The 27,826-nt window shown below is 42.9% G+C and overlaps 1 protein-coding gene across 1 annotated transcript; it reads left to right on the top strand.

Annotated features, from left to right (window-relative positions):
- The first annotated feature begins 119 nt into the window (after nucleotides 1–119).
- On the top strand, nucleotides 120–13,720 carry LOC148532475 (speedy protein 1-B-like). Its single transcript, XM_088467737.1, has 6 exons — nucleotides 120–137; nucleotides 2,646–2,755; nucleotides 6,192–6,250; nucleotides 7,289–7,374; nucleotides 8,138–8,297; nucleotides 13,568–13,720. Exons 3-6 carry the CDS (start codon nucleotides 6,233–6,235, stop codon nucleotides 13,718–13,720), a joined length of 417 nt encoding a protein of 138 aa, XP_088323863.1. The 5' UTR covers nucleotides 120–137; nucleotides 2,646–2,755; nucleotides 6,192–6,232.
- The last annotated feature ends 14,106 nt before the right edge of the window (nucleotides 13,721–27,826 follow it).

Genomic DNA, 27,826 nt, shown 5'->3' with positions numbered 1-27,826 from the left:
CGCTTTGTCCTAACATTTAGTCTCCCCTCCAGCCCATCTAGGAGCCATGCCGCAGCAGCAGTGGAGTTTGGACAGCGCTTTGCATCAGACATCAGTGTATCTGGACCGCAGCCTCAAAAGTCATTTGTGAGAAGCTAGTAAGTGGGGGGTGGGAGGATAATGTTTTGCCTAGGGTGCCGTGACACCTTGCATGATGATACGTATGCGCAGTACGCACCATCAACCGATCTGCATACGCGGTTGCATTTGCAATCCATGCTGAATCAGGCCCACTATACAGTTGCTTGATATAAGTAAGCCACATATTCCAGTAGGTGGAATTATAATATTCAAAAATACATGAGGACTGTATGATTGTGTAGGGATGACACTGTGAGCGGCAGCGTATCTTACACCCCAGTAACCTGTCACTCACACTTTGGGCCTCATTTATCAATGAGTTTTATCATTCACAATGACAGATAAAACTCACTGTGTATGATAATGGTGCTCCAGCCAATCAGCTCCCAACTGTCATCTGTTTGAAAAATGACAGTTAGGAGCTGATTGGCTGAAGCACCATTATCATACGCAACAAGTTTTATCATTCCTTTTGAGTGATAAACCTGGTTGATAAATGAGGCCCTTTATCTCTCCTTAATATAGCAGACAATGTAACCACAGAGATCCAGGTCACTACTACTAATACACTTCTTTGGAAAATAGTATAATTGTGCCTATAGCAGAATTTGTAGATAGTAGTCACTTATACCCCCCTTTCCCCCCAGATACCAATTGGGAAAATCACTGGGAATGCATTTGGACCCATAGCTCTACTTTTTTAGCATTGCCTGGGTCTTTCACCTCTGTGTCCCATAGCAGCCAAACCATTTGTTGTTGTGGCAGGGGCCTAAGAGAAGCTAACTGCAAGATTTCTCAATAGACCTAAAAACAGGAAAACTGGTATGCATGTGACAAAATCTTCCACCACAATAACTGCCTCATGTCACATATGTTAATTGGTAACAGGTTACTGAGATAGATGTGATATGTAATTATAAATGTTACTATTAGTTCCTTAATGTAATGCAGCATTTTAGCTTCAGTGGCCCTTTAAGTCATGTTGTATCCATGACAACAGCACTAAAGCATTAGTCATCAAAAGTTGTCATTGTGACATCACTTGTGATTGTTCAACCTGGCTAAGAGCTCTGGATTCTTATGACATAACAGCCAGACCACTGAAGAGTATCAGACTTTAGCTTCATTTATTTCTTTATTGATTTATTTAGTTATTTATTTAGTTTATTATTCATATATTTAATTTATTTTATATATTTTACTTAGAATTAGGTATAGGCAGTAGGATACTTTTTTATATTTATATTTTATTATATTTTTATATTTATTTATATATATTTCATTTATTATATTATACTTAGAATTAGATATAGGCAGTAGGATAAGTTTTTTTCTATTTATTTATATATATTTCATTTATTATATTATACTTAGAATTAGATATAGGCAGTAGGATAAGTTTTTTATATTTTATATATATTTCATTTATTATATTATACTTAGAATTAGGGAGTAGGATAGGATTTATTTATATTTTATTATATTTTTATATTTATATATACTTTGTTTTATTATTTTCTACTTAGATATAGTTAGTGTTAGTATTTTAGTTTTGTTTAGTTTAATTAGGACTCTTCAGTCTGCTGGTTGAGTGACAAGCAGAGATATGGACAGTGGGTAAGTACGATATGTGAGTCACTACAATAGTAAACTATATGGTGAATAGTAATGGGGATCACACTGGTAAGGGGCTATAAATAGTGTATAGGTGACTGTGCACATAATAGAGTCAGATATTATGCAGACATACAATACCACTGATTTCTGCAGGCCAGTATAGAGGGTACAGATGTGTAACTAAGGGGTCTGTTTACTAAGCCTTGGGTGGAGATAGTGTATGAAGATAAAGTACCAGCCAAGTAGCTCCCAACTGTAATTTTTTAAAAACAGTCTCTGACATGGCAGTTAGGAGCTGATTGCTGGTACCTTATCTCCGTCCACTTTATATCCATCCAAGGCTTAGTAAATACACGCCTAACTTTGTTATAATTTTATATCTAATATTCTCTTTGCAAAACTTAAATATAACAAAATCTACTCAGTCAAGGAGCCAATATGACCCTCAAACTGATTCCACATGCAAATGAGTCTTCATTTTATGGTACAAAGTATTTAAATAAGATTAAAGCACATTTACAGAGGAATTATCTGATTTGTGGGGGGCTGCAGAGTTTCTTTCCACCTACAAAACCATTTGGATTTCTATTGGCACTTAGGAGAGGCCACTAATTGGGGATTGCTGTTATACTATAAGTAGGATGACATTATAACCTCACATTATAACAGTTATCACTGTGCACATATTAGTCAGAACTACAATCCTGCAAAAGTAGCTGCATCCCCATTTTATGATGGCATTTCCCAAAAATGGTATGTTACCCTCATGTGCTGGGCGAACACAAAATACAGCAATGAATTGCAGAGGTGCATTTAAGGATGCTAAATAGTATCCATTATCTTTCATTTGAAAATACTGTAAATGTTCATTATTATCATATATAATAGAGAAAACTTTATAACCACAGGACGCCAGCCGAGTTACACCCTGCAAAGAGAAAGAGAGTAGACAGCAGCCAAGATTCCCTGTCTACTTTCCTTGGACAGCAGGAGAGAAAGGCTTTTTGTGAATTGCTGGGTAAGGCTTATTCTCCTTATTTATTAACACTTACAAATAATGTCCCAGGGTGCACTTCATTACTGATGCTTAATAATCAGTAATCACTGATGAACTCTACTTTGAAGAACCAATAGTTTGTAAAATCCACTATTTCCATTTTCTGGTGTTGGAGTGAATTTTACCAACTATTGGTTCTTCCAAGTGGAGTTTATCAGTGACTACTGGGCCTGATACAGGGAAAGACAGATGTGCAGAGCGGCCCACAAGCGGCTGTGCAAATTCTGTTAAAAAGTAGTTACTAAACACCATTGTAGTGTTTTTATAATCCTGACCCCCCATATTTGGACCCAGGGGTGTAACTAGGTATTTGAAGGCCCCATAGCAAAAGTTGGTAAGGTCCCCTATGTACCACCCATTGAGCACTGGGGAGCATTCATCTGCCTACTTCGCTGGCACAGGCCCACAGCCAAAGCCTCAGATAAGCCTGGGTAATAAGTAACCACCCTGCCACCACTATCTTGGAGCCCATTGGTGAGCAGTTAACATTCAAAACTGGAGAGTTGCTGGTTTGCCCAATGGGTTCAAAACATTCAACAAACCCCTATAAAGCATGGTGGCAGAGTAAGCTCATCCCAGCACAATGGGTGCAAAGCATTCAGCAAACCCCTATAAAATATGGTGGCAGAGTAAGCTCATCCCAGCACAATGGGTGCAAAGCATTCAGCAAACCCCTATAAAGCATGGTGGCAGAGTAAGCTCATCCCAGCACAATGGGTACAAAACATTCAGCAAACCCCTATAAAGCATGGTGGCAGAGTAAGCTCATCCCAGCACAATGGGTACAAAGTATTCAGCAAACCCCTATAAAGCATGGTGGCAGAGTATGCTCATCCCAGCACAATGGGTGCAAAACATTCAGCAAACCCTATAAAATATGGTGGCAGAGTAAGCTCATCCCAGCACAATGGGTGCAAAGCATTCAGCAAACCCCTATAAAGCATGGTGGCAGAGTAAGCTCATCCCAGCACAATGGGTACAAAACATTCAGCAAACCCCTATAAAGCATGGTGGCAGAGTAAGCTCATCCCAGCAGAATGGGTACAAAGCATTCAGCAAAACCCCTATAAAGCATGGTGGCAGAGTAAGCTCATCCCAGCACAATGGGTACAAAGCATTCAGCAAAACCCCTATAAAGCATGGTGGCAGAGTAAGCTCATCCCAGCACAATGGGTACAAAGCATTCAACAAACCCCTATAAAGCATGGTGGCAGAGTAAGCTCATCCCAGCACAATGGGTACAAAGCATTCAGCAAACCCCTATAAAGGATGGTGGCAGAGTAAGCTCATCCCAGCACAATGGGTACAAAGCATTCAGCAAACCCCTATAAAGCATGGTGGCAGAGTAAGCTCATCCCAGCACAATGGGTACAAAGCATTCAGCAAACCCCTATAAAGCATGGTGGCAGAGTAAGCTCATCCCAGCAGAATGGGTACAAAGCATTCAGCAAAACCTATAAAATATGGTGGCAGAGTAAGCTCATCCCAGCACAATGGGTGCAAAGCATTCAGCAAACCCCTATAAAGCATGGTGGCAGAGTAAGCTCATCCCAGCACAATGGGTACAAAACATTCAGCAAACCCCTATAAAGCATGGTGGCAGAGTAAGCTCATCCCAGCAGAATGGGTACAAAGCATTCAGCAAAACCCCTATAAAGCATGGTGGCAGAGTAAGCTCATCCCAGCGCAATGGGTACAAAGCATTCAGCAAAACCCCTATAAAGCATGGTGGCAGAGTAAGCTCATCCCAGCACAATGGGTACAAAGCATTCAACAAACCCCTATAAAGCATGGTGGCAGAGTAAGCTCATCCCAGCACAATGGGTACAAAGCATTCAGCAAACCCCTATAAAGGATGGTGGCAGAGTAAGCTCATCCCAGCACAATGGGTACAAAGCATTCAGCAAACCCCTATAAAGCATGGTGGCAGAGTAAGCTCATCCCAGCACAATGGGTACAAAGCATTCAGCAAACCCCTATAAAGCATGGTGGCAGAGTAAGCTCATCCCAGCAGAATGGGTACAAAGCATTCAGCAAAACCCCTATAAAGCATGGTGGCAGAATAAGCTCATCCCAGCACAATGGGTACAAAGCATTCAACAAACCCCTATAAAGCATGGTGGCAGAGTAAGCTCATCCCAGCACAATGGGTACAAAGCATTCAGCAAACCCCTATAAAGCATGGTGGCAGAGTAAGCTCATCCCAGCACAATGGGTACAAAACATTCAGCAAACCCCTATAAAGCATGGTGGCAGAGTAAGCTCATCCCAGCAGAATGGGTACAAAGCATTCAGCAAAACCCCTATAAAGCATGGTGGCAGAGTAAGCTCATCCCAGCACAATGGGTACAAAGCATTCAGCAAAACCCCTATAAAGCATGGTGGCAGAGTAAGCTCATCCCAGCACAATGGGTACAAAGCATTCAACAAACCCCTATAAAGGATGGTGGCAGAGTAAGCTCATCCCAGCACAATGGGTACAAAGCATTCAACAAACCCCTATAAAGCATGGTGGCAGAGTAAGCTCATCCCAGCACAATGGGTACAAAGCATTCAACAAACCCCTATAAAGCATGGTGGCAGAGTAAGCTCATCCCAGCACAATGGGTACAAAGCATTCAGCAAACCCCTATAAAGCATGGTGGCAGAGTAAGCTCATCCCAGCACAATGGGTACAAAACATTCAGCAAACCCGTATAAAGCATGGTGGCAGAGTAAGCTCATCCCAGCAGAATGGGTACAAAGCATTCAGCAAAACCCCTATAAAGCATGGTGGCAGAGTAAGCTCATCCCAGCACAATGGGTACAAAGCATTCAGCAAAACCCCTATAAAGCATGGTGGCAGAGTAAGCTCATCCCAGCACAATGGGTACAAAGCATTCAACAAACCCCTATAAAGCATGGTGGCAGAGTAAGCTCATCCCAGCACAATGGGTACAAAGCATTCAGCAAACCCCTATAAAGCATGGTGGCAGAGTAAGCTCATCCCAGCAGAATGGGTACAAAGCATTCAGCAAAACCCCTATAAAGCATGGTGGCAGAATAAGCTCATCCCAGCACAATGGGTACAAAGCATTCAACAAACCCCTATAAAGCATGGTGGCAGAGTAAGCTCATCCCAGCACAATGGGTACAAAGCATTCAGCAAACCCCTATAAAACCTGGTGGCAGAGTAAGCTCATCCCAGCACAGGAAGATTTAAACTTTAATAAGAGAAGATTCAGTTGTAAAGCTTTGTTTAGTATGATACATTACTTTATGTATTACATTTATAGCATAATAGATACTATTATATGGGTAGCTATGTAGAAAGGCAGCTACGTATCAACCAATAAAATTCTGTCATTTTTCCCACTATGTCCTGCAACATTTTTACATTTCATGCTTTTCATTTCAGAATTACCTACAATCCAGCGTTTTCTGCAGAGGGATAAAAATATGTGGATGTCCGACAAGGTATTTCCTTATTATTATAAGCCAGTACTTTTCTCACTATACAAATAGTTTATAGGGGATTCCAACTTCATATGTTTTTTCTTTCATATGGAAGTACCCCATATCGCTTCCGATAATGTACATATACCAATGATTGTCTCTTCCGACAAAAGGTTATTTGTGTGTAAGGTTATCTCAGAGGCATGCTAAGAGATGAGGGGGCTCTTATAGTAAAGCACCCCCCATACCAGTGCTGGTTGTGCCCATGTAGTGCATCTCCCTATACTTGCTCCTGGCTGTACGGTCATCTATCCAGCAATGTATCTTGCATAGTGGTCAATTCTTTGCTATCTGTTGTGAGGGCTCCATCTATCCCAATATGTTGCCGGAAAGATACTTCTATTGGATGACCTGTACCCATTATAGACCCACCACTGATGTTTCTGCATCGTGCTCATACACTTACTTACCTACATTACTTCATTTGAAAGTTGTGAGCATTAATAAGTGCAGATTGTGATAAAAATGCCCTATATTATGAATTGGTGAGGGCACTATTGTGTGGCATATTATAAATTGGTGGAGGCACTATTGTGTGGCATATTATGAATTGGTGAGGGCACTATTGTGTGGCATATTATGAATTGGTGAGGGCACTATTGTGTGGCATATTATGAATTGGTGGGGGCACTATTCTGTGGCATATTATGAATTGGTGGGGGCACTATTGTGTGGCATATTATGAATTACTGAATTTAATTCAAAAGGGTATAAATAATAAACAGTGGTTCTATGTGCCTATTTAAATGCATATCCATAACTGTATATTTCGGATTTAGCAATGCATCACGCCCAAAATGTTGCCCATTGGTGGTCAGCACTCTGCCAAACAAATCCTAGAGTGGGCACTACTAGATCACATTTAGATCCTCCAAAACTACGCTCCCAAATCCCACAGCCATGTTACCAATGTTATTCCCAACAGAGGACAATAGTACTGCTGGTGTGTGTATACAGGCATTTCTCCATCTAATAATGAATCTGGTATTTCTATTCTAGTACTTACTGGCGATGGCCCTCATTTATTTCAAGAGGGCTGGTCTCACCATGGATGAATACACCATCGGCAACTTTTACTGTGCACTGTAAGTATTTTAACTCATTGATTCATCAGATGAGACTGGAACGCAAAATGCAAGTCAGGGGTTAATTATTATTTCCTGTGTTTCAACTTAAATTGACAAATTATACCGTAGCTATCAGTGTAATATCAGGACACAGCAATGTACTGGGCAGTCTAATATTTTTATCACTGATTATCGTGACAATATAAGTGTACTTATCAGTGATTCAATACTGATTTATAACCATGGAAGGTGAGGACCAATACCCAGCTGCCATTGAGACGAAAATCCAGAGCTGTAAAAGTTTAGTTATCACTATAGAGACATCCGTTCTCCTCTGAGTATGTACATGGCCAGGCCATCAGTATAACTGACAGCATAATATAAAAATACAACATTATCCCCCAAAAATACTATTTATTTCTGGGGGAGGAACGATACGCCCATTATTTTAAAATATCAAGGTGATTCTTTCTGTTACTGCCATCCTGAGATGGCGCTAACAAAATAGGAATCGTTTTGGATAGCTGATAAATGATACAATAGCTGGGGAGGAAATGATCTATGGAAATCTCATTATTAAATTGTGTTCAGTAAAGAGAGGCCCATTACAGCATTATGCCCAGAGAAGGGCTCTACCCTTCTACACCACAGTCTATCCGTAGCCTTGTACTTGGCATACAATGAGCTGTGGAAAACATGGTAGGTCCCTCTGTAATACTGGTAATATAGATATGTTTGCAGACGTAATGCTTATTATTACTGTGTTCTTCTTTTTCTGTAGCTTTCTGGCCAGTCAAACAGAGGAAGACAAAGTGTTTTACAAAAGAATGTATGAAGACATTGCTAAGGTGTATCCATTAAGGTTGTTCCAGAAGAAAAAAAATGCATTTTGGGTCAGGATCCAGCGCCGCACATACGTGGCTCCAGAACAGATGGAAGAGGTAAGTAATATAGTAGATTAAGTTCAAGGGTGAGAATGACATGGACCACACTGGGAGTAAAGTTACCTACACACTATACAATTATTGGGGCGATTTGTCAATAATTGCGTGATCGGCCTGATTTATGCTATAGTGTGTATGAACGATCGTTTTAGCAATTTACTGATAAAACGGTTAGAAAACATCCAGAAACGCATTCCTTCCACTATCCGATCTGTCAGTTAAGAACGAAAATCTCGGCCTGAATTTCCCGATATTGAGCAGTGTGTGTGCAATCTCCATAATCTGCCCGTATCCCCTGTGTTCTCCTGTCACTATGTCATTCCCCATAATCTGCCTGTATACCCTGTGTTCTCCTGTCACTATGTCATCCTCCATAATCTGCCTGTATACCCTGTGTTCTCCTGTCACTATGTCATCCTCCATAATCTGCCCATATCCCCTGTGTTCTCCTGTCACTATGTCATCCTCCATAATCTGCCCATATCCCCTGTGTTCTCCTGTCACTATGTCATCCTCCATAATCTGCCCGTATCCCCTGTGTTCTCCTGTCACTATGTTATCCTCCATAATCTGCCGTATTCCCTGTGTTCTCCTGTCACTATGTCATCCTCCATAATCTGCCCGTATTCCCTGTGTTCTCCTGTCACTATGTCATCCTCCATAATCTGCCCGTATCCCCTGTGTTCTCCTGTCACTATGTCATCCTCCATAATCTGCCCGTATTCCCTGTGTTCTCCTGTCACTATGTCATCCTCCATAATCTGCCCGTATCCCCTGTGTTCTCCTGTCACTATGTCATCCTCCATAATCTGCCTGTATACCCTATGTTCTCCTGTCACTATGTCATCCTCCATAATCTGCCCATAGTCCCTATGTTCTCCTGTCACTATGTCATCCTCCATAATCTGCCCGTATCCCCTGTGTTCTCCTGTCACTATGTCATCCTCCATAATCTGCCTGTATACCCTGTTTTCTCCTGTCACTATGTCATCCTCCATAGTCTGCCCGTATCCCCTGTGTTCTCCTGTCACTATGTCATCCTCCATAATCTGCCCCTTTCCCCTGTGTTCTCCTGTCACTATGTCATCCTCCATAATCTGCCCGTATCCCCTGTGTTCTCCTGTCACTATGTCATCCTCCATAATCTGCCAGTATCCCCTGTGTTCTCCTGTCACTATGTCATCCTCCATAATCTGCCCGTATTCCCTGTGTTCTCCTGTCACTATGTCATCCTCCATAATCTGCCCGTATTCCCTGTGTTCTCCTGTCACTATGTCATCCTCCATAATCTGCCCGTATTCCCTGTGTTCTCCTGTCACTATGTCATCCTCCATAATCAGCCCGTATTCCCTGTGTTCTCCTGTCACTATGTCATCCTCCATAATCTGCCTGTATACTCTGTGTTCTCCTGTCACTATGTCATCCTCCTTGTGGGTGGACATATGTAAAATGAGTGTAGTGTGGTGGAAAATCGGGAGCTTCTAATAAAAATTGGATAATGTGTAGCACAGATATTGGGGCTTTCAATTTGCCGAAAAATTGCCCCGTTCCTCGTCGCAATCAAAACAATCTGTCAGTGTGTAACCAGCTTTAGCTGGAAAACTCCTTTAGTCTGAATTTTATTGTGTGATATCAATGGGGAAAAACAACTCTCCAGTTGAGCAAAATAAAGTTCTAGCGCAATTGGGAAGGAAAATATGTACAGTGATATTACACAAGGATGCTGTTTTATTATATTCAGCAAGAGTTGTGCTGTGTCTAGGTTTATCTGTAATGTGTGTTACCTACATTCCAAGATTTAAAATTGAAGACATTCTATGCCTTGGCCCTGATCTACCAGGAGCCACTATTAGATCATCTAAAACTATTCCCCAAAATGCCATAGTCATGCACCCATAGTTCCAGGCTCATTGCTCCAACTCTAACTTCTGCTGCAAGTTTTATATTCCTATCACTGCTTGGGGAGTGCTCTATTGTCAGCAGTGGACCTCCACAGACAGGGTACAACTGAGCACATGTAACTGTCCAGCCCCAGATTACAGCCAGCAGAATGGGACGTGCTTCCTAGTGACTTTATGTCACATTCTCCAAGCCAGCATCACATCCCATGTCAGTGGGGTCAGTCTATGGCATGGGAGATTAAAGTAGCTCTAAATGCAAATAAGTGCTGCAACTAAGAGCAGCACAATGTCCACCCCTAGCCTCTGCCATATATTACCTTCTCTATACACAAAGGCAGGATTAGCAAGTTTCCTGGGGACACAGGGCTTAGTAATGACACTTCATGAGTTTCATTACAGAAAGGTTTCATATAGGGAGGGAATACCATGCTCAGCAACAGGGCTGCAACCAGAAATCGTGGGGCCCGGGACTGACTACATATACAGGGCCCCCCCCCCTGTGTTTTTGCCACTCCGGCCTGACAGCATCTCCCCCAACACCCCTTTTGTCCCTTACAGACAATTACCTTCTCCTGTGTCTTCTGGCTGCTCCTCTTCGCGCTGCGGCCGGATCCTCTGTCAGTGGTGCGGCGCGTGTGATGTAATGATGTCACACGTGCCTTGCCTCAATAAAAAAAATAAAAACCTTTATTGTATCGGGCAGCCGTAATCCCCACATTTCTCTCTCTCAGCGCTCCCTCCATTTCCCTCTCTCTCAGCGATCCCCCACATTCCCCCCATCTCAGTGACACCCCCATACATCCCTCTCTCTCTCAGCGATCCTCCCACATTCCCTTCTGTCTGTCAGTGCCCCAACACACATCTAATTCTGTAAGTCAGTAACACCTAACCCCCCCTTCTGTCTGTCAGTGCCCACCTCCCCCCCACACACATTTACCTCTGTATGGATGTCAGTAACACCTACCCACCCACCCCCCCTTCTGTCTGTAAGTGGTGCCCCCCGCCTCCCCTCCCCATTTACTTTTGTCAGCACTGCTGTGGGGCTGAACTGCCGCCTGTTGCCGCCTTGGGAGGAGAGTCCGTCTAGTGAAGCACGCTGATGAGGACAGGAGTGTAGTGCACTGTTGCTCCGGACTCAGTGAGGCATATGCTGGGCTGATTGGCTGCTCGGCGGCTTTGAGCGCTTCTCCTTGTCAGGTGGCTGGTCCGGGGGAGGGGCCAACCGACAGTCACCACTCAGCATCAGCTCAGAAACTTCAGGAAGTCAGTGACGGCTGCAGCGCGGATCGTTCCACAGTGTAAGATCCGCTATGTGCCGGATATACCGGCAGGCCCATAATCCTATGGGGCATCTGATTGCTGTTATTGTAGGTCCGTACCTGGGCGGGCGGGCCCCCTCCCTGCCCGGGCCCGGGACCCCAGACCCGGCAGTCCCCCCCTGATGGCGGCCCTGCTCAGCAATGTCACTTTGGGTGCTCCTGACACAGTGATAGCATATGGGGGCGTCTGGCACAATGTTACATTCATTGTAATACTTCCCTGGTAGAGCTTAAGGTCACATGATGCATCAGATTGCCTATTATTCCGCTGACACTGGTGCTCTCTGTATTGCTCAGGCATAGTGGATGCTTCTCATACACGTCACTGATTGGTGCTCTCTATATTGCTCAGGCATAGCAGATGCTTCTCATACACATCACTGATTGGTGCTCTCTGTATTGCTCAGGCATAGCGGATGCTTCTCATACACATCCCTGATTGGTGCTCTCTGTATTGCTCAGGCATAGCAGATGCTTCTCATACACATCACTAATTAAAACATTTCATACACAAAACTTGGAATTGTTTTTGCTGTAATAGGGAGTTTTTAGCAGTGTTATTTATGCCTAATAATGAGTTTATTTGTTATACATAAAATAAATGGTTTAATACATTGACACAAATGGGACATACAGATGTGTCCACATACGTCTAAGCTCCTTGCGCATTAAACAGCCCTTCTAGTCATGCCATGTCTGCATGCAGCTGTGACACTGTAGCGTAGCATTTTGCATGCAGATACACCCGCAGTCACACACAGAGTATAGGCATGCCACTGTATATCATTTTATTCTAGAGCATTGACGACCAGCTAGCAGATTATTATGTGAATATGGGGCATATTCATCATCACTGAATTTATACAAAGGCAAGATTTTCACATACGTTTGTACAAATTAAGTGTCAGGCCCATTCATCATTCCTGTAATGCAGGAAATATCGCTGATATCTAATGGTTACAATTCTCCCCCGATACTTTCCACACTCCCCATACATTAGTATGGGGATGAGGAAATTGTGTCATTCATCCAAAAAAACATTTTTCTTTTAAGTTGAGTGTGTAACTGTACGCCACCTTGAGATGGTGTACAGGCCCCTGACAGCCTTCATAAGTGCAGGGAGGGATCTTATCAGATTCCTCCCTGCTCTATCGATACCATCTTTGGCAGGTGTCTGCTACCGCTCCCTTCCTCCTCCTCTCGACAGCACATGCAGGCTAACTTACCAGCTCTCTCGGTGCAGGGAGAAGAGGGGGTTCCACACAGGAAACACAGGGGAGAGGGGAGACACAAGCAGGAGGTGCAGGCTGAGAGCAGAAACATGGAGAGGAGGTATAGGCAGGGAGCGGAAACATGGGCAGAGGAGGTGCAGGGAGTGGAGACATGGGCAGAGGAGGTGTGGGCAGGGAGCAGAGACATGGGTAGAGGAGGTATAGGCAGTAAGCAGGGACATGGGCAGATGAGGTGTAGGCAGGGACATGGGCAGAGGAGGTGCCGACAGGGAGTGGAAACATGGGGAGGAGGTGCAGGCTGGGTGTGGAGACATGGGGAGGAGGTGCAGGGAGGGAGTGGAGACATGGGCAGAGGAAGTGCGGGCGGGGACATGGGCAGAGGAGATGCAGGCAGGGAGCAGAGACATGGGCAGAGGAGGTGCAGGCATGGAGAGGGGAGACATGGGGTGGAGGTGCCAGCCGGGAGTAGAGACATGATGTGCGGGCAACCAGAGGGGAGACATGAGGATGAGGTGTTTGCTGGGAGCGGAGACAGAATATATTAATGGGAAAAGTATCACGATTCCGAAAAGCTGACTCCACAGAAAGAGCAGTTTTTCGGAAGTGATACTTTAGTGAATGAGGCATGATGAATGAGGGATGATGAATGAGGCATGATGAATGAGGCATGATGTATGCCTCGGAACAGTTCTTTGAACTTGCAGAGAGTTAAAAACATAATTTTCACCATTGATAATTATATAATGATGAATACACCCCTATGTCCCTGAAAAGTTGAATTATAGTTTTCTTTTGTTTTTCTGTTTTTTAACTAGGTGATGAGAGGGGATGATCACTGGGCATGGAGACGAGAGAGGAATATCCATCTAGGAGGGGCCATAAGGCACTATATGCCTCGGAACACCATACCTGCCCGCCTTCCCGAGGTGCCACAGAGGAGGTGGAGTGGAGGCTGCCGCTGCGCATAAATCATACCATCAACCCACATCACAGATATAGCAAAGAAAAAGATCACTTTTTGCATATTTTTAATAAAATTAATGTATACTTTTTGGGCTGGTATTTATTAATGTACATATACAGTCAGGTGCATAAATATTGGGACATTGACAGAATTTTCATATTTTGGCCTCTATTCAATACCACAATGGCTTTGAAATGAAACAAACAAGATGTGCTTTAACTGCAGACTTTCAGATTTAATTTGAGGGTAATTACATCCAAATCAGGTGAACGGTGTAGGAATTACAACAGTTTCTATATGTGCCTCCCACTTTTTAAGGGGCCAAAAGTAATGGGACTATCAACTCAAAAGCTATTTCATTGACAAGTGTGAGCTATTCCCTCGTTATTTCATTATCAATTAAGCAGGTAAAAGGTCTGGAGTTGATTCTAGGTGTGACATTTGCATTTGGAATCAGTTGCTGTCGACTCTCAATATGAGATCCAAAGAGCTGTCACTATCAGTGAAGCAAGCCATCATTAGGCTGAAAAATCAAAACAAACCCATCAGAGAGATAGCAAAAACATTAGGTGTGGCCAAATCAACTGTTTGGAACATTCTTAAAAAGAAAGAACGCACCGAAGAGCTCAGCAACACCAAAAGACCTGGAAGACCACGGAGAACAACTGTGGTGGATGACAGAAGAATTATTTCCCTGGTGAAGAAAAACCCCTTCGCAACAGTTGGCCAAATCAAGAACACTCTCCAGGAGGTAGGTGTATATGTGTCAAAGTCAACAATCGAGAGAAGACTTCACAAGAGTACATCTTTTGGTGAACCCTCTATATTCAAACCATTGGTGAGCCACAAAAACAGGAAGACCAGATTAGAGTTTGCCAAACAACATCTAAAAAAGGCATTACAGTTCTGGAACAACATCCTATGGACAGATGAGACAAAGATCAACTTGTATCAGAGTGATGGGAAGAGAAGAGTATGGACAAGGAAATGAACTGATCATGATCCAAAACATACCACCTCATCAGTGAATCATGGTGGTGGTAGTGTCATGGCGTGGGCATGTATGGCTGCCAATGGAACTGGTTCCCTTGTATTTATTGATGATGTGACTGCTGACAAAAGCAGCAGAATGAATTCTGAAGTGTTTTGGGCAATATTATATGCTCATATTCAGTCAAATGCTTCAGAACTCATTGGACGGTGCTTCACAGTGTAGATGGATAATGACCTGAAGCATACTGCAAAAGCAAACAAAGAGTTTTTTAAGGCTAAAAAGTGGAATGTTATGCAATGGCCAAGTCAATCCCCTGACCTGAATCCGATTGAGCATGCATTTCACTTGTTGAAGACAAAACTGAAGGGAAAATGCCCCAAGAACAAGCAGGAACTGAAGACATATGCAGTAGAGGCCTGACAGAGCATCACCAGGGATGAAACCCAGCGTCTGGTGATGTCTATGCGTTCCAGACTTCAGACTGTAATTGCCTGCAAAGGATTTGCAACAAAGTATTAAAAAGTGAAAGTTAGATTTAGGATTGTTTAGTTTGTTCCATTACTTTTGGCCCCTTAAAAAGTGTAGGCACGGGGCGTGGCCTAGCTGCTGAACGTGGAGGAAGCAGGAGACAGGAGCTCCTGCTTTTAAAGCACAAAAACAGTGCAATTTGGCTCCCTTTTGGGGATTTTATACAGCAGCCCTCTGCCCTGACATCCGCCTGTACCTCCGGACGTGGAGTGGTGCCCCTGGACTGCACCCCGATGCTCCAGCTTGTGAGGCCTACTGCATGCCCAGAAGCCGTGGCCTCAATTTGCAGGACTCCCCGGTGGCCTCATACGCAGCACTTCCGCGACCTAGCAGTGGATCTCAAGCGGGGCCATCTCCCTTCCCTGCCCGCCGAGTGGCCTACCCGGGTGTGACATCGGTGCTTCCCCGCACTGCTCCGGGGCTGCCTGCTCACCTCTCTGTTGGGAGCCTTCCTGTTGCTGCTCCGTTGGCGGCCGCCATTTTGGAGGATGGATTCCGGCTCTGTGAACGCTGCTCCCCGCATCCCTCTCTGCTATACCTGCGGTGAGTGACCTGTCAGCTGGCCTGGGGTCTATGCTCTCCCCCCTTTGCTGGGCTGGGTGTCTGAGTGCAGAGTGGGATCTCATAGTTCCTGAGGCATTTATAACATACTCTCTTCACTGACCACAGCTAATTTGGAACATTAATTTGTTTCTTGCTCTCTCAACTGTCAACTCTGAGCCCTCTGTTTTACATTTGACTCTCCATCCTGTTACCATCTTGCTGTCAATAACCAACAATACTCTTTTTTTGTTTTCTCTATTCTCCATTTTGCTATACATGGCTATGAGAGTATGTAATTTCTAATGGTCTCCAACAGTATCATTCTACTGCCATTGTGTGGCTAATCTGATATATTGCTTCAAAAGGAATTTCCTATACTCCAATATCCCCACATGGAAGTGATAATTTTCTAATATGAATATCTTCCCACCACCACCGCAACCAGGGGCGCCGAGAGGGGGGGGAGCAGGTACAGATTACCCGGGCCCGGGCTTTCTGAGGGGCCCGGCGGGGGCCCGGGTCCGGTGCGGCCCCCCCCTCACACTGATCGCGCTCCCCCTGGCTTTGCGCCGGGCTGAGGGGTCTCAGAGCGCCCCCCCTCCCCAGCGCACAGCGCCGCTTCGCAGTGCTGCAAATCTTTTATATTTTTTTTCGGCAGTGGGCGTGGCCACGTCTCCCGCTATTAGGCCACACCCCCTATTACCGGGGTCCGCCACGGCCCTTGGCGGGCCTGACCGCAACTACACACCGCATAGCATATCCCCATTTTTCCAGAGATTACTTATAAGCTATTTTTTCAATTGGTCATATATCCAGTAAACATGGGGCCTAAGAAGACTCCTAAACCAGCTAAAGGTATCCCTCCGGTGAGTTTTTTCAAGACTGCATCTGCGAACACCCCACTGCCGAAGGGCTCTGTACATTCTCCACGACCGCGAATGTCACAAGATAAATCTGCTTCTTCTCCTCCAGCTTCTTCCACACATGCTCCCCCAGATGATGCTTCTATGGACGAACCTATCACTGTGCGGCGCATGCTGCAGCTCTTAGGTGATCTTAAGAAAGAAATCACAGCCGAATTATCTTCTACTGCTGGGGAATTGAAGCATGATGTTGCTGAACTAGGTGGTCGTACGGACCTTCTCGAAAATAAGATGGGAGAGGTAGTTGCCTCCCACAATGACCTAATATCCGCTCATGAAACTACCCAAGCGGAACTCTCTGCACTTCGGGACAAAATGGCTGACCTTGAAGACAGGGCTCGCAGAAATAACCTTAAAACCCGTGGAATTCCGGAGTCGATACAGTTTTCGGAGCTTCCTGAGTTTGCTGTGACCCTATTCCAGAAACTAATCCCAGACATGCCTTCTTCACAATTTCTATTAGACCGTATCCATCGTCTCCCTAAAGCTCGCAATGCCCCTGAAGCCTCTCCGCGAGACACTATTATGAGGATGCACTATTTCCATGTGAAGGAGCGTCTACTTCGTATATCTAGAGAGGCTGGATCTTCCTCCGATGTGCTGGGCAACTTACAAATTTATGGAGATCTCTCCCCGGCTACATTAAATAAAAGAAGATCCTTCTCCAGCATCACATCAACTTTACGTCAAGCTCAAATCCAATATAGATGGGGTTTTCCAACAAAACTTATTGTCACTTACGATGGAGCTACAAAAGTGCTATGTTCCCTGGAAGACGGTATGAAGGCTCTGGACCTTTGGCGGATCTCATACACTACGAAATCTACTGAACATATTCCTACAATCAGTTCTGATTGGTTCTTAGCAGACAAAAACGGTTGACTGTTTTACGATCTACATTTCTTTATCTTAATTTAATTCTTGCGTCCATGTTTATGATGTTTCCTATTTCGTGGTCGCTGGACATTTTATTGAAGTTGTCTGGTTTAGGCAGTTTTTTGAAACTCCAATTGTTTTTTCTATATGTTGCACAGATTTAGATTATGATAACTATTTTCTAAATTTTATTAATTTTCAATATTGATTGATATAAGGTGTATATGCTTTAGTACCATCTTCTATGTCTATTATTGCTAAAATAGGCTTAATGTTTTTTGTTTTTCCTTATATCTTTTAAGTAGTATTCGTTTTTTCAGATATATTTGGTGTGTGTTTTGCTATATTATTTTTGAGTGTTATTTGTTATATCGTTCCCAGGTGGTGGGAAACGTGTCACTAACTCCGTAGTTCTACCATTTTCGCCACTCTGTTTAGTGGCCCCTATGACTCCCGCCGTGGAGTCATTTCTATTTATATTCTCTTCTATTTTATTTTTATTTTTTGACCCAATTTACAAGTTCTATATTGCTTACCTTTTTTTGTATCTTTATGCCAATGTTGATCAACCCAAGACAGATAGGATGTTCTTTCTCTGGTTACGCATGTTTTTAGATTTGTTAAAATGGTGAATCTTATGTCTATCAATGCTAAGGGTTTAAATTCCCCTCAGAAACGTAAAATTGCCCTCCGCTATTTTAGAACTCACAAAATGGATGTAATAGCGATTCAGGAAACTCATTTTGCCAAGGATGCCTCTCCCGCTTTTTCTGACCCTCATTATCCGTATGGCTATTTTGCATCAGGTCCCACAAAGAAGACGGGAGTGGCAATTCTTTTTCACCGCAACTGTAATTTTGTTTTAAAATCCCAAGTAGCCGACCCCTTGGGTAGATATCTTGTCTTGATGGGAGAGCTGGAGGGTAAAGCTGTTACTATAGCATCTGTATATGCCCCAAATACTGGTCAATTGTCATTCATCAGGAAATTTTTAACAATTACCCAGATGGTGTATTCAGGTCAGATTATCTTACTCTGCGATTTTAATTTAGTTCTAGACCCATGTATGGATAAATCAAATAATACAGGTGGTGGCATTGCTACTGACCCTGATCGGGGGCTTTTGGCTGGACGATTCTGGAATATGGTCTGTATGATGTTTGGCGGGCAATGCACCCTACGACCCGTGATTACACCTTTCTCTCTCAGGTTCATGGATCATATTCCAGGATCGACCTTGCTCTTATGGATAAATGGTTCCTCCAACAGATTAGAGGTGCAAATATTCTCCCTATTACATGGTCTGATCATGCTCCTTTGACAATTATGTGGGATTGTAGTGTATCTCTCCCCTCTAGTAGACCATGGAGGTTCAATAATTTTCTTTTATCCTCTACTGAGGTGAGGCAGGCCATTCAGTCTGCCCTATCAGAATACTTTCAATATAATAAACCCACAGATACTACTCCCTGTAATTTTTGGTGCGCCTTTAAGGCAGTTCTTAGAGGATCGGTAATCCAAGTAGCATCTAGGATTAAGCATCAAGAAGCTCAAAAACAAAAGGAAGTAGAAATTAGACTTCGGGACTTGGAAGATCAACATAAATCTGATCCTTCCAACTCTGTACTTTTCCAAAAAATCCTTAAAGTTAGAGAAGAATTAGAGATATACACTTTGAAAAAGATTAAATTCACAATTGATAGGTTTTATAATTTGAAAGATGATGTACACACAGTTCAACCCACGTCAGAGACTATCTCTGCTTTTCTATCAGATCTTGCTCTGCCCTCCCTTACTGAACAGTCACTAGTTTCTTTAAATACCCCCTGGACAGAGGGAGAGATGAGAAATGCCATCAAATCCTTGAAACGTGATAAAGCACCTGGACCTGATGGCTTCTCTAACAATTTCTATATGGAGTTTCAGTTGGACCTTATTCCGGCGCTGATGGGGGTGTTTGAGGCGGGGACCAATTCAGGCTCATTTCCCCCTAAGATGCTTGAGGCTCAAATTATAACTATCCTTAAATCTGGCAAACACCCTACCCATGCCCAAAATTATAGGCCCATAGCTATTAAACACTGATATTAAATTATATGCGAAAATGGTAGCCAACAGACTAAATCCGTTACTCCCTGATTTGATTAACCCAGATCAGGTTGGTTTTGTGTTGGGCTGACAAGCTCCTGATAACACACGAAGAGCCTTAAATGTCATTGAACATTTTTCACAGGTCGGGGACCCGCTTCTGGCACTTTCATTAGATGCCGAGAAAGCCTTTGATAGGCTGCACTGGGGATTCATGAAGGCTGTACTCTCCAAATTTGGTTTTACAGGATAGCTCTTAGATGCCATTCTTGCACTTTATAGTGCCCCTGGAGCACGTGTGTGTTGCAATGGTTTCTTATCCTCTTTGTTCCCTATAAGCAATGGTACCAGACAGGGCTGTCCTTTATCCCCCTTGATTTTTGTTTTAGCAATAGAACCCTTAGCAGAATATATCCGCACTTCCTCCCTTCATCATGGCCCTCTTATAAACGGGTCACATCATAGAATTTGTCTTTTTGCGGACGATGTCCTTCTGTTTCTAACACATCCGGAAACCTATCTTTCAAATTTACAACAGCTGCTTAATAGTTATTCTGCGGCCTCATATTATAAGTTAAATACATCTAAAACGGAAGTATTAGCAATAAATGTCCCACCCCAGCTTCTGTATTCTCTTTAATCTCGTTATAATTACACTTGGCAAATACAGTCTCTCCGCTATCTTGGTATCTCTTTATCAGCTAAAGAAGACACTCTCCTTGAATTTAATTATGGCCCCTTATTGAACCAATTTGTTATTTACACAAAAGATTGGATGAACCATGAGGTTTCCTGGATGGGCAGAATGGCGGCCATCAAGATGACTCTTCTCCCCAAACTTATATATTTATTTAGATCAATTCCCAGGACACTCCCTCTCTCATGGCTAAATAGATTTAATGCAGTGCTGAATAAATATATTTGGAATAATAAGAGAGCCAGGATTGCAAAGACATATCTGATGATGTCCAGATCATCAGGGGGTTTGGCTTATCCCAATTTAGCACTTTATCAAACAGCATGTCTGATCGATCAACTTAGTGACTGGTCAAATGTTCTCAATCCTAAACCTTGGGTTAAGTTGGAAAGTGATATGTTAAGCAAATTCCCCCTCTGTGATTTACTTTGGGTCCCACCCAACTCTAGAAAGTCCTTAAAAAATATGTCTAGAGCTACATTAGCTTCTTTAAAAGCGTGGGATAGTCTATCTACCCTTCTACAATTTAACCTGCCATCTTTACATCTCTCTATTCAGGGCCTCTCACAATTCCAAAGTTAAATTTATCCTCTTGGCACCCCAAAGGTATCCGTACCCTTCATGATTTTTTTATAAATAACACTTTCCTTTATTTTGCCCAACTACAAGCTAGGTATTCTATTCCTTCTAGAGATTTTTACAAATTTCTCCAAATCAGACATTGGGTTCAATCTTTCCCACCTTTAGTAGGGTTGACTGGTACGATCCCTTCTCATGTTTGTTCACGTATATTCTCAATTTCCCGCAAAGGGGGTATATCTTTCTGGTATTCTTTAATTCTAACAGCAGAAGAACCAGCCAAGATACCAGTTATTATTAAATGGAAAAAACACTTAAATATATGTTTAGACCCACATGTATGGTCCCAATTATTTTTTTCTATATTCAAAATGTCTAGATGTATGTCTCATATCGAAATGTATATGAAACTATTCTATCGTATTTATCTGACCCCAGACAGATTACACAAAATTTGGCCTTCCCAATCTAGTTTATTTTGGCGGTCATGTGGTCAATTGGGTGAGATTCTCCATATTTTCTGGAGTTGCCCTGCTATACGTCCCCTCTGGCTAGAGGTAGAAGTCTTGATTTTGGAGGTTACTGGTTTGTGGCTGTCTTTGTCCCCAGCCACTGCTCTTTTACATATATTTCAGGAAGACATTCCAGTTAACCACAGGTATTTTATTGGACATGTACTTATTGCTACTAGGGCAGCCATCGCTCAATTCTGGAAGCAAGATAAACCCCCCCCCTTTCTTTGTTAAAGACTAAATTAAATCATAGTTTTTTGATGGAAACGCTGAATTGGCCATATTCTCCCTCTACTAATTCACCAATGATAAAGTGGTTCAGTTGGCATGAGTTCAATATGGGGGGTCCATCCCTCCCAGTAAACACAAATTGATACTCCAAGGTTATGTTATGTTCTCTATTTTGATTTGACTGTTGCAGTTGTGGAGTGGTCTTTGTTATTAGTATATATTATCTTTTATCTTTGATTGATATTCTATATTTGGTATAATATAATGTAATGTAAAGTGGGAGGCACAAATAGAAACCGTTGTAATTCCTACACCGTTCACCTGATTTGGATGTAATTACCCTCAAATTAAATCTGAAAGTCTGCAGTTAAAGCACATCTTGTTTGTTTCATTACAAAGCCATTGTGGTGGTGAATAGAGGACAAAATATGAAAATTCTGTCAATGTCCCAATATTTATGCACCTGACTGTAAGTAGTGTAAAAATACATACATGATTGTTTCTAACAATTGACACATATTGATAAAGTGTTACTATTTGTCATCTACAAACTCTTTGTCTCCTCATTGTCTCCTATCTGACTCTACGATGTCTTTATATGATCATTTTCTTTGCATTACCCTTCAGTGGCAGCATATAATATGCTTTACACAGTAACAATCCCCCTGTTCCCCTGAGTAAAACTGGGCAGCCTGTCATGAAGCACAAACTAATAATAGGTGTTCCTCACTTATGGGCGGATTAATAATAGGTGTTCCTCACTTATGGGCGGATTCAATTAGCCACAAAAGCAACGGTTTGGTGATAGGTTTACACTTGTACAAAGTTTTTGTCAAAAGGCGTATCGTGCTATCCTATTAGCCGCGGCTTCCGCACATGCGAATTCCTTGCAGCTAAAAGAGGCGAATAGTTTTCACCATCTCAGAGCAGGTGAAAAAATGTGCAACACCCCTAGTTTGGGCTAAAAATGTGGGGACTTGGTTCATAACCCCATTGGCACCCCCCTCCCTTCCCCTAATAACTAATTAGGCAGAAATATTTTTTTCATTAACTTAATTCCCCCTAATAATGACATGTAATTTTTGGAGTCAAAATTTAAAAAGTGTTGGAAAATGGGTGTAAAGTAGTGTGGTAGGTAAGCAGTGCCCCCCGTTTGTAGCAATCAGGGCCAGGATCAGACAGTGACAGTGTGTGCAGTGCCTCCCATTTGTAGCAATCAGGGCCAGGATCAGACAGTGACAGTGTGTGCAGTGCCCCCCGTTTGTAGCAATCAGGGCCAGGACCAGACAGTGACAGCGTGTGCAGTGCCCCCCGTTTGCAGCAATCAGGGCCAGGATCAGACAGTGACAGTGTGTGCAGTGCCTCCCTTTTGTAGCAATCAGGGCCAGGATCAGACAGTGACAGTGTGTGCAGTGCCCCCCGTTTGTAGCAATCAGGGCCAGGATCAGACAGTGTGTACAGTGCCCCCTGTTTGTAGCAATCCGGGCCAGGATCAGACAGTGACAGTGTGTGCAGTGCCCCCCGTTTGTAGCAATCAGGGCCAGGATCAGACAGTGTGTACAGTGCCCCCTGTTTGTAGCAATCAGGGCCAGGATCAGACAGTGACAGTGTGTGCAGTGCCCCCCCTTTATAGCAACCAGGGCCAGGATCAGACAGTGACAGTGTGTGCTGTGCCCCCTATCCCCCCATTTGTAGACGTGGTTTGGTAAAGTGGTTAAACACCGGGTGCAGCCTGGCAATTGATGCGCCAGAACTTGTACATACCTCAGCAGGAACCAGAGGTGCGGCACACAGAGGGGCTAATTTCTGGGACCCCATCTGTTAAATAGCACAGCTCAACTCACAGCAATATGCACTTGATAAAGCATTGATTGGATCCGAATTGTTGTGCTGAATGCTCTGCTGACGATACTGGACTCCTAAAAGACTCTCCCAGCTGATTGGGCAAAGCCAGGTGGTTTGTTGCAGAACTGCCCATCTTTAGGACTGCATCAGAATACCCTATTGATGCACAGACCACCAGCCCTTAATGGTATGAGCAAGGATGATCCTATATACAATATATAATGTATTGTTATGTTGTCTCATATGCCTCTGCACTTCATACAGTTTTATAACTGCACTTTACACATGTTTACATAAGGCTATGCACTGTGACACTTTATGCGTATACGTTTTTAATAAATATACCATTTCTTGATACATACATTGTGTGAACCATCTCAGAGATTAGTGCATAGTTATGATCACTACCTTTTTTATATATATAACCAGCAAGTATAGGTGTTTGGCCAAACATTCTCTGTAAAGTGCTGTGGAATATTTGTGCGCTATATAAATAACTGGTAACAAATAAATAATATATAATAATATTAGTGTGCAGCACGGATGCAACAGACCCTTCCCACACTATAAAGTCTTCACATTTTAATTTTTTCCACCAAATTCAAGTAGTAATAAAAAAAAAAGTTGAAAATAGTCGCCACAATTTTTCCGAAATACCACCAGCACCCCAACATTAGTCCTTCCAATTACAGCTTCATTATGCAGACAGAAGATTTGTTACCATCTGCGGTAACTGTACAGTATGACCACAAACAGACAAAAAATTGATTCTACAATACAGAACATTGTCCCTGCACCTTATCACGGTGTCACACCTTGTATACCACCCGACGCTGGAAGACCGACAGTGAAGATCCCAACAGGTAAGTATTTCTACTATTTAATAACCTAACCTCCCTAACCTTCCCTAAAGTGCCTAACCCTAACGCCCCTGTAAGTGCCTAAACCCAACCCCCCTTTCCCCGCAGTCTAAACCTAAGTCTCCTGGGGGTGCCTAACCCTAACCTCCCCCCTGGGGTGCCTAACCCCCCCTTCCCCTAGCCTAAACATAACCCTCCCAAGGGGTGCCTAACCCTAAGTCCCCCCCGGAGCCCCTAACCTAACCCTCCTCCCCCCGTGGCTGTCCACGCCTGGCTCAGTGGCAAACGCAGCATTTCTAGAGGGGGGGTTTCCAAATGCTTGATTTTAGAGTGAGTGTGGTCAGTCCATGAAGAGGGCATAATTAGCACTTATCCAGCTTTATGTTACATTCAAAGTATCATGTGTTGCATAATTCCAGCATATACAGGACCAGCGATCACAGTAAGCCATTAGATGGGGCAGTAGGGCCATCCTGTCTGAGCAGAATATTTTTCTTCAGATGTGGGCACCATTCCTGAGCATGGGAGCAAGCCCGGGAGTCTGAGGGAGCAGCAGAATAACCCAGCACTGCCCTGGACATATATGTACTGGATAGTATATTATTATACAGTATTAATAAATAACCCTATTGATGGTCTATAGCAGTGCATCCCTAACAGTGCATGTTTTCCACATCTCCTAGTTGGTGCACAGGTATATTTATTATTACTGGCTGACACATTTTAAAAGATCCACAGTTGGTGCTAATCATTTCATTTGTGATACTGAGAAGAACATGCAGCACTAGTAACATTCTATTATATTACTATTTCTATTGTGGTCATGGTGTGTGCTGGGGAGGGGGGTTTCCAGGCAAATGGAAACCCCCCTGCGATTGCCTATGCGGCTTACCTTCGATTGATATGCCGGGCATCGGGCTTCCGGCATAGGTAAAATGACAGGCGCCGGGATCTCGACTCCTGTCATTAGACCCCTGCCAGGATTAGACATTAACAGTAACCAGGGGAAGAGTTGTGGGAATGGGATAAATTTCCAATATTTCTCTATAACATTTCCATAAAACATAAAAATATATTTATTCCATTCTTCAATTGCAAGAGGTGGTATATTCGAAGTACTCGGACCATTTGAGAATAAGGTAATCCAAGTTTTAAACTTGTAGGATGACAGCTTTGGTATTTTAATAAAGTGTTTCTGTCTGTTGTTTTAGAGAATAAAGTGGTTGTGATACCACCATTCCTCTTACCAATCCTTACATCAAGAAAGTCAATACTGTCTTGTTTCATAATGTAGGTAAATTTCACCGGACAATTGCTCAGATTGTGGATATTCAAAAATTCACTAAATATACCACTTTATTCTCTAAAACAACAGACAGAATCAATAGTGATCGTGACATAGCAATTGCGCAGATTGATGAGATGATTCATAAATTTGAAAGCCGGGGATATAATAGGAGACATATAGAAACCACCAAACAAAGGGTATTGAGCCTTAACAGAGAGCAATTATTGAAAAAAAACATTAAAACTAAAGTCAATAAATTCATGTGGATCTCAGAATTTAATACTCTTTCCCCTGAGATTAACAAAGCATCTAAAAAATTATGGCCAATGATTACCTCAGACCCTGAATTAGGATTGAGTAACACGGATTTAATGCCTTGTTACTCTAGAGCTAGAAATCTACGTGATCTTTTAGTAAAAACAGAATTTAATTCAAAAGATCAGTTACGACAAAAACAACATTTTTTAGCAATAAAACAAAATGGTTGCTTTAAATGTGGCTGTGTCACTTGCAAATATTTGATTCAGGGCAATTCATTTTTCCATCCACATACAGGTCATAAATTTATGATCCGTCATCATTTGACGTGTAATAGTGAGTATGTTGTTTACCAAATTCTTTGCCCATGTGGGCTATCATATGTGGGCAAAACTAAAAGAAAATTCAAGGAGAGAATGGCTACTCATCGGTCCTCTATTAAATCAGCTTTTATTAACAAGACGAGCGATCAACCTGTTGCTCGCCATTTTTTGGAATTTAATCATCCATTAACAACTTTAAGATATAGGATGATTGATTATATTCCGGTAATGATACGAGGGGGAGACCGCAATAGAGCACTTCTACAGCGTGAATCATTCTGGATCCACAAATTGAATGTTATTGCACCCAGGGGTCTGAATGAGACCTTACCTCTTACATGCTTTCTTTGAGGTTTTTCCTAACTGCTCTCTGTTTTGGTAATAATTAGGGTTGTGCACAGGCCACTTTTTGTGTTTTGGTTTTGGATCTGGATCATTCTTCGTGTTTTGGATCTGGATTGGTTTTGCCAAAACCACCCTTCCGTGTTCTGGGTTTTGTGTTTTGGATCTGTATTTTTTTTTTAAAAAAGCAGAAAAACAACTAAAATCACAGAATTTATGGGTTTTACTGCTCCTATGCTATTATTAACCTCAATAACCTTAATTTCCACTCATTTCCAGTCTATTCTGAACACCTCACACCTCACAATAGTGATTTTATATCCAAAAGGTTGCACCGAGGTAGCTGGATGACTATGCTAAGAGATACGAGTGGGCGGCACAAACACGTTGTCCATCTAGGAGTGACACTGCAGTGGCAGACAGGATGGCAGTTTGAAAAACTAGGCCCCAAACAGTACATACTGCAAAGAAAAAAAGAGGTGCAAGATGGAATTGTCCTTGGGATATTATGTTGTATAAAAAGTACATGCACACTTTAACAAACCAAACATTTCAGCGCCAGGGTCTGCCACACGACTGTGGCTGAAATGATTGGTTTGTTTGGGCCCCCACAAAACAAGCTGGCAATTAATCTGTCCCTGCACAAACTGGCTCTGCGGAGGCAAGATGTCGTCCTCATCCTCCGATTCCTCACCCTCTTCAGTGTTGTGTACATCCTCATCCTCACAGAGTATTAATTCGTCCCCGCTGGAATCCACAACCACAGGTCCCTCTGTACGTTCTGGAGGCTGGTCTCCCTGGAAGAGTTGATAATTCATTTTATGAACATCATCTTCTTCACATTTTGTGGAAGCAACCTCCTACGCCTTTCGCTGACACGGTTCCCGGCTGCACTAAACACTCTTTCGGAGTACACACTGGAGGGGGGGCAACTCAGGTAAAATAGAGCCAGTTTGTACAGGGACCTCCAAATTGCTTCTTTTTCCTGCCAGTACAGGTACGGACTGTCTGACATGCCTACTTGGATGCTGTCACCGATGTAATCCTTTAAGAGACAGACGCACGCTTGTCGCTGCTGCTTTAAAGATGCAGGTGCGGCTACAGCCCACACATTTCACAAAGACAGAAAAAAAAAGAAGAATTTTTTTATTGTTTGTGGAGCGCATTTTGAGGGTTACACCACCCTTTAACAGACAAACGCACGCTTGTCGCTGCTGCTTTGA

Source organism: Taudactylus pleione, unplaced genomic scaffold, assembly GCF_031769625.1.
Source record: "Taudactylus pleione unplaced genomic scaffold, aTauple2 ptg000074l, whole genome shotgun sequence".
Lineage (NCBI taxonomy): Eukaryota > Metazoa > Chordata > Amphibia > Anura > Myobatrachidae > Taudactylus > Taudactylus pleione.
The sequence above is the reverse complement of the archived record's forward strand: the minus strand, read 5'-3'. Positions and strand labels throughout refer to the sequence as shown.

Excerpts from the sequence above, each read along its gene's own strand:
- LOC148532475 (XM_088467737.1), top strand. Across the intron at positions 7,375-8,137 it reads GGCAACTTTTACTGTGCACT|CTTTCTGGCCAGTCAAACAG; the intron begins GTAAGTATTTTA and ends CTTTTTCTGTAG. Across the intron at positions 8,298-13,567 it reads CTCCAGAACAGATGGAAGAG|GTGATGAGAGGGGATGATCA; the intron begins GTAAGTAATATA and ends TTTTTTAACTAG.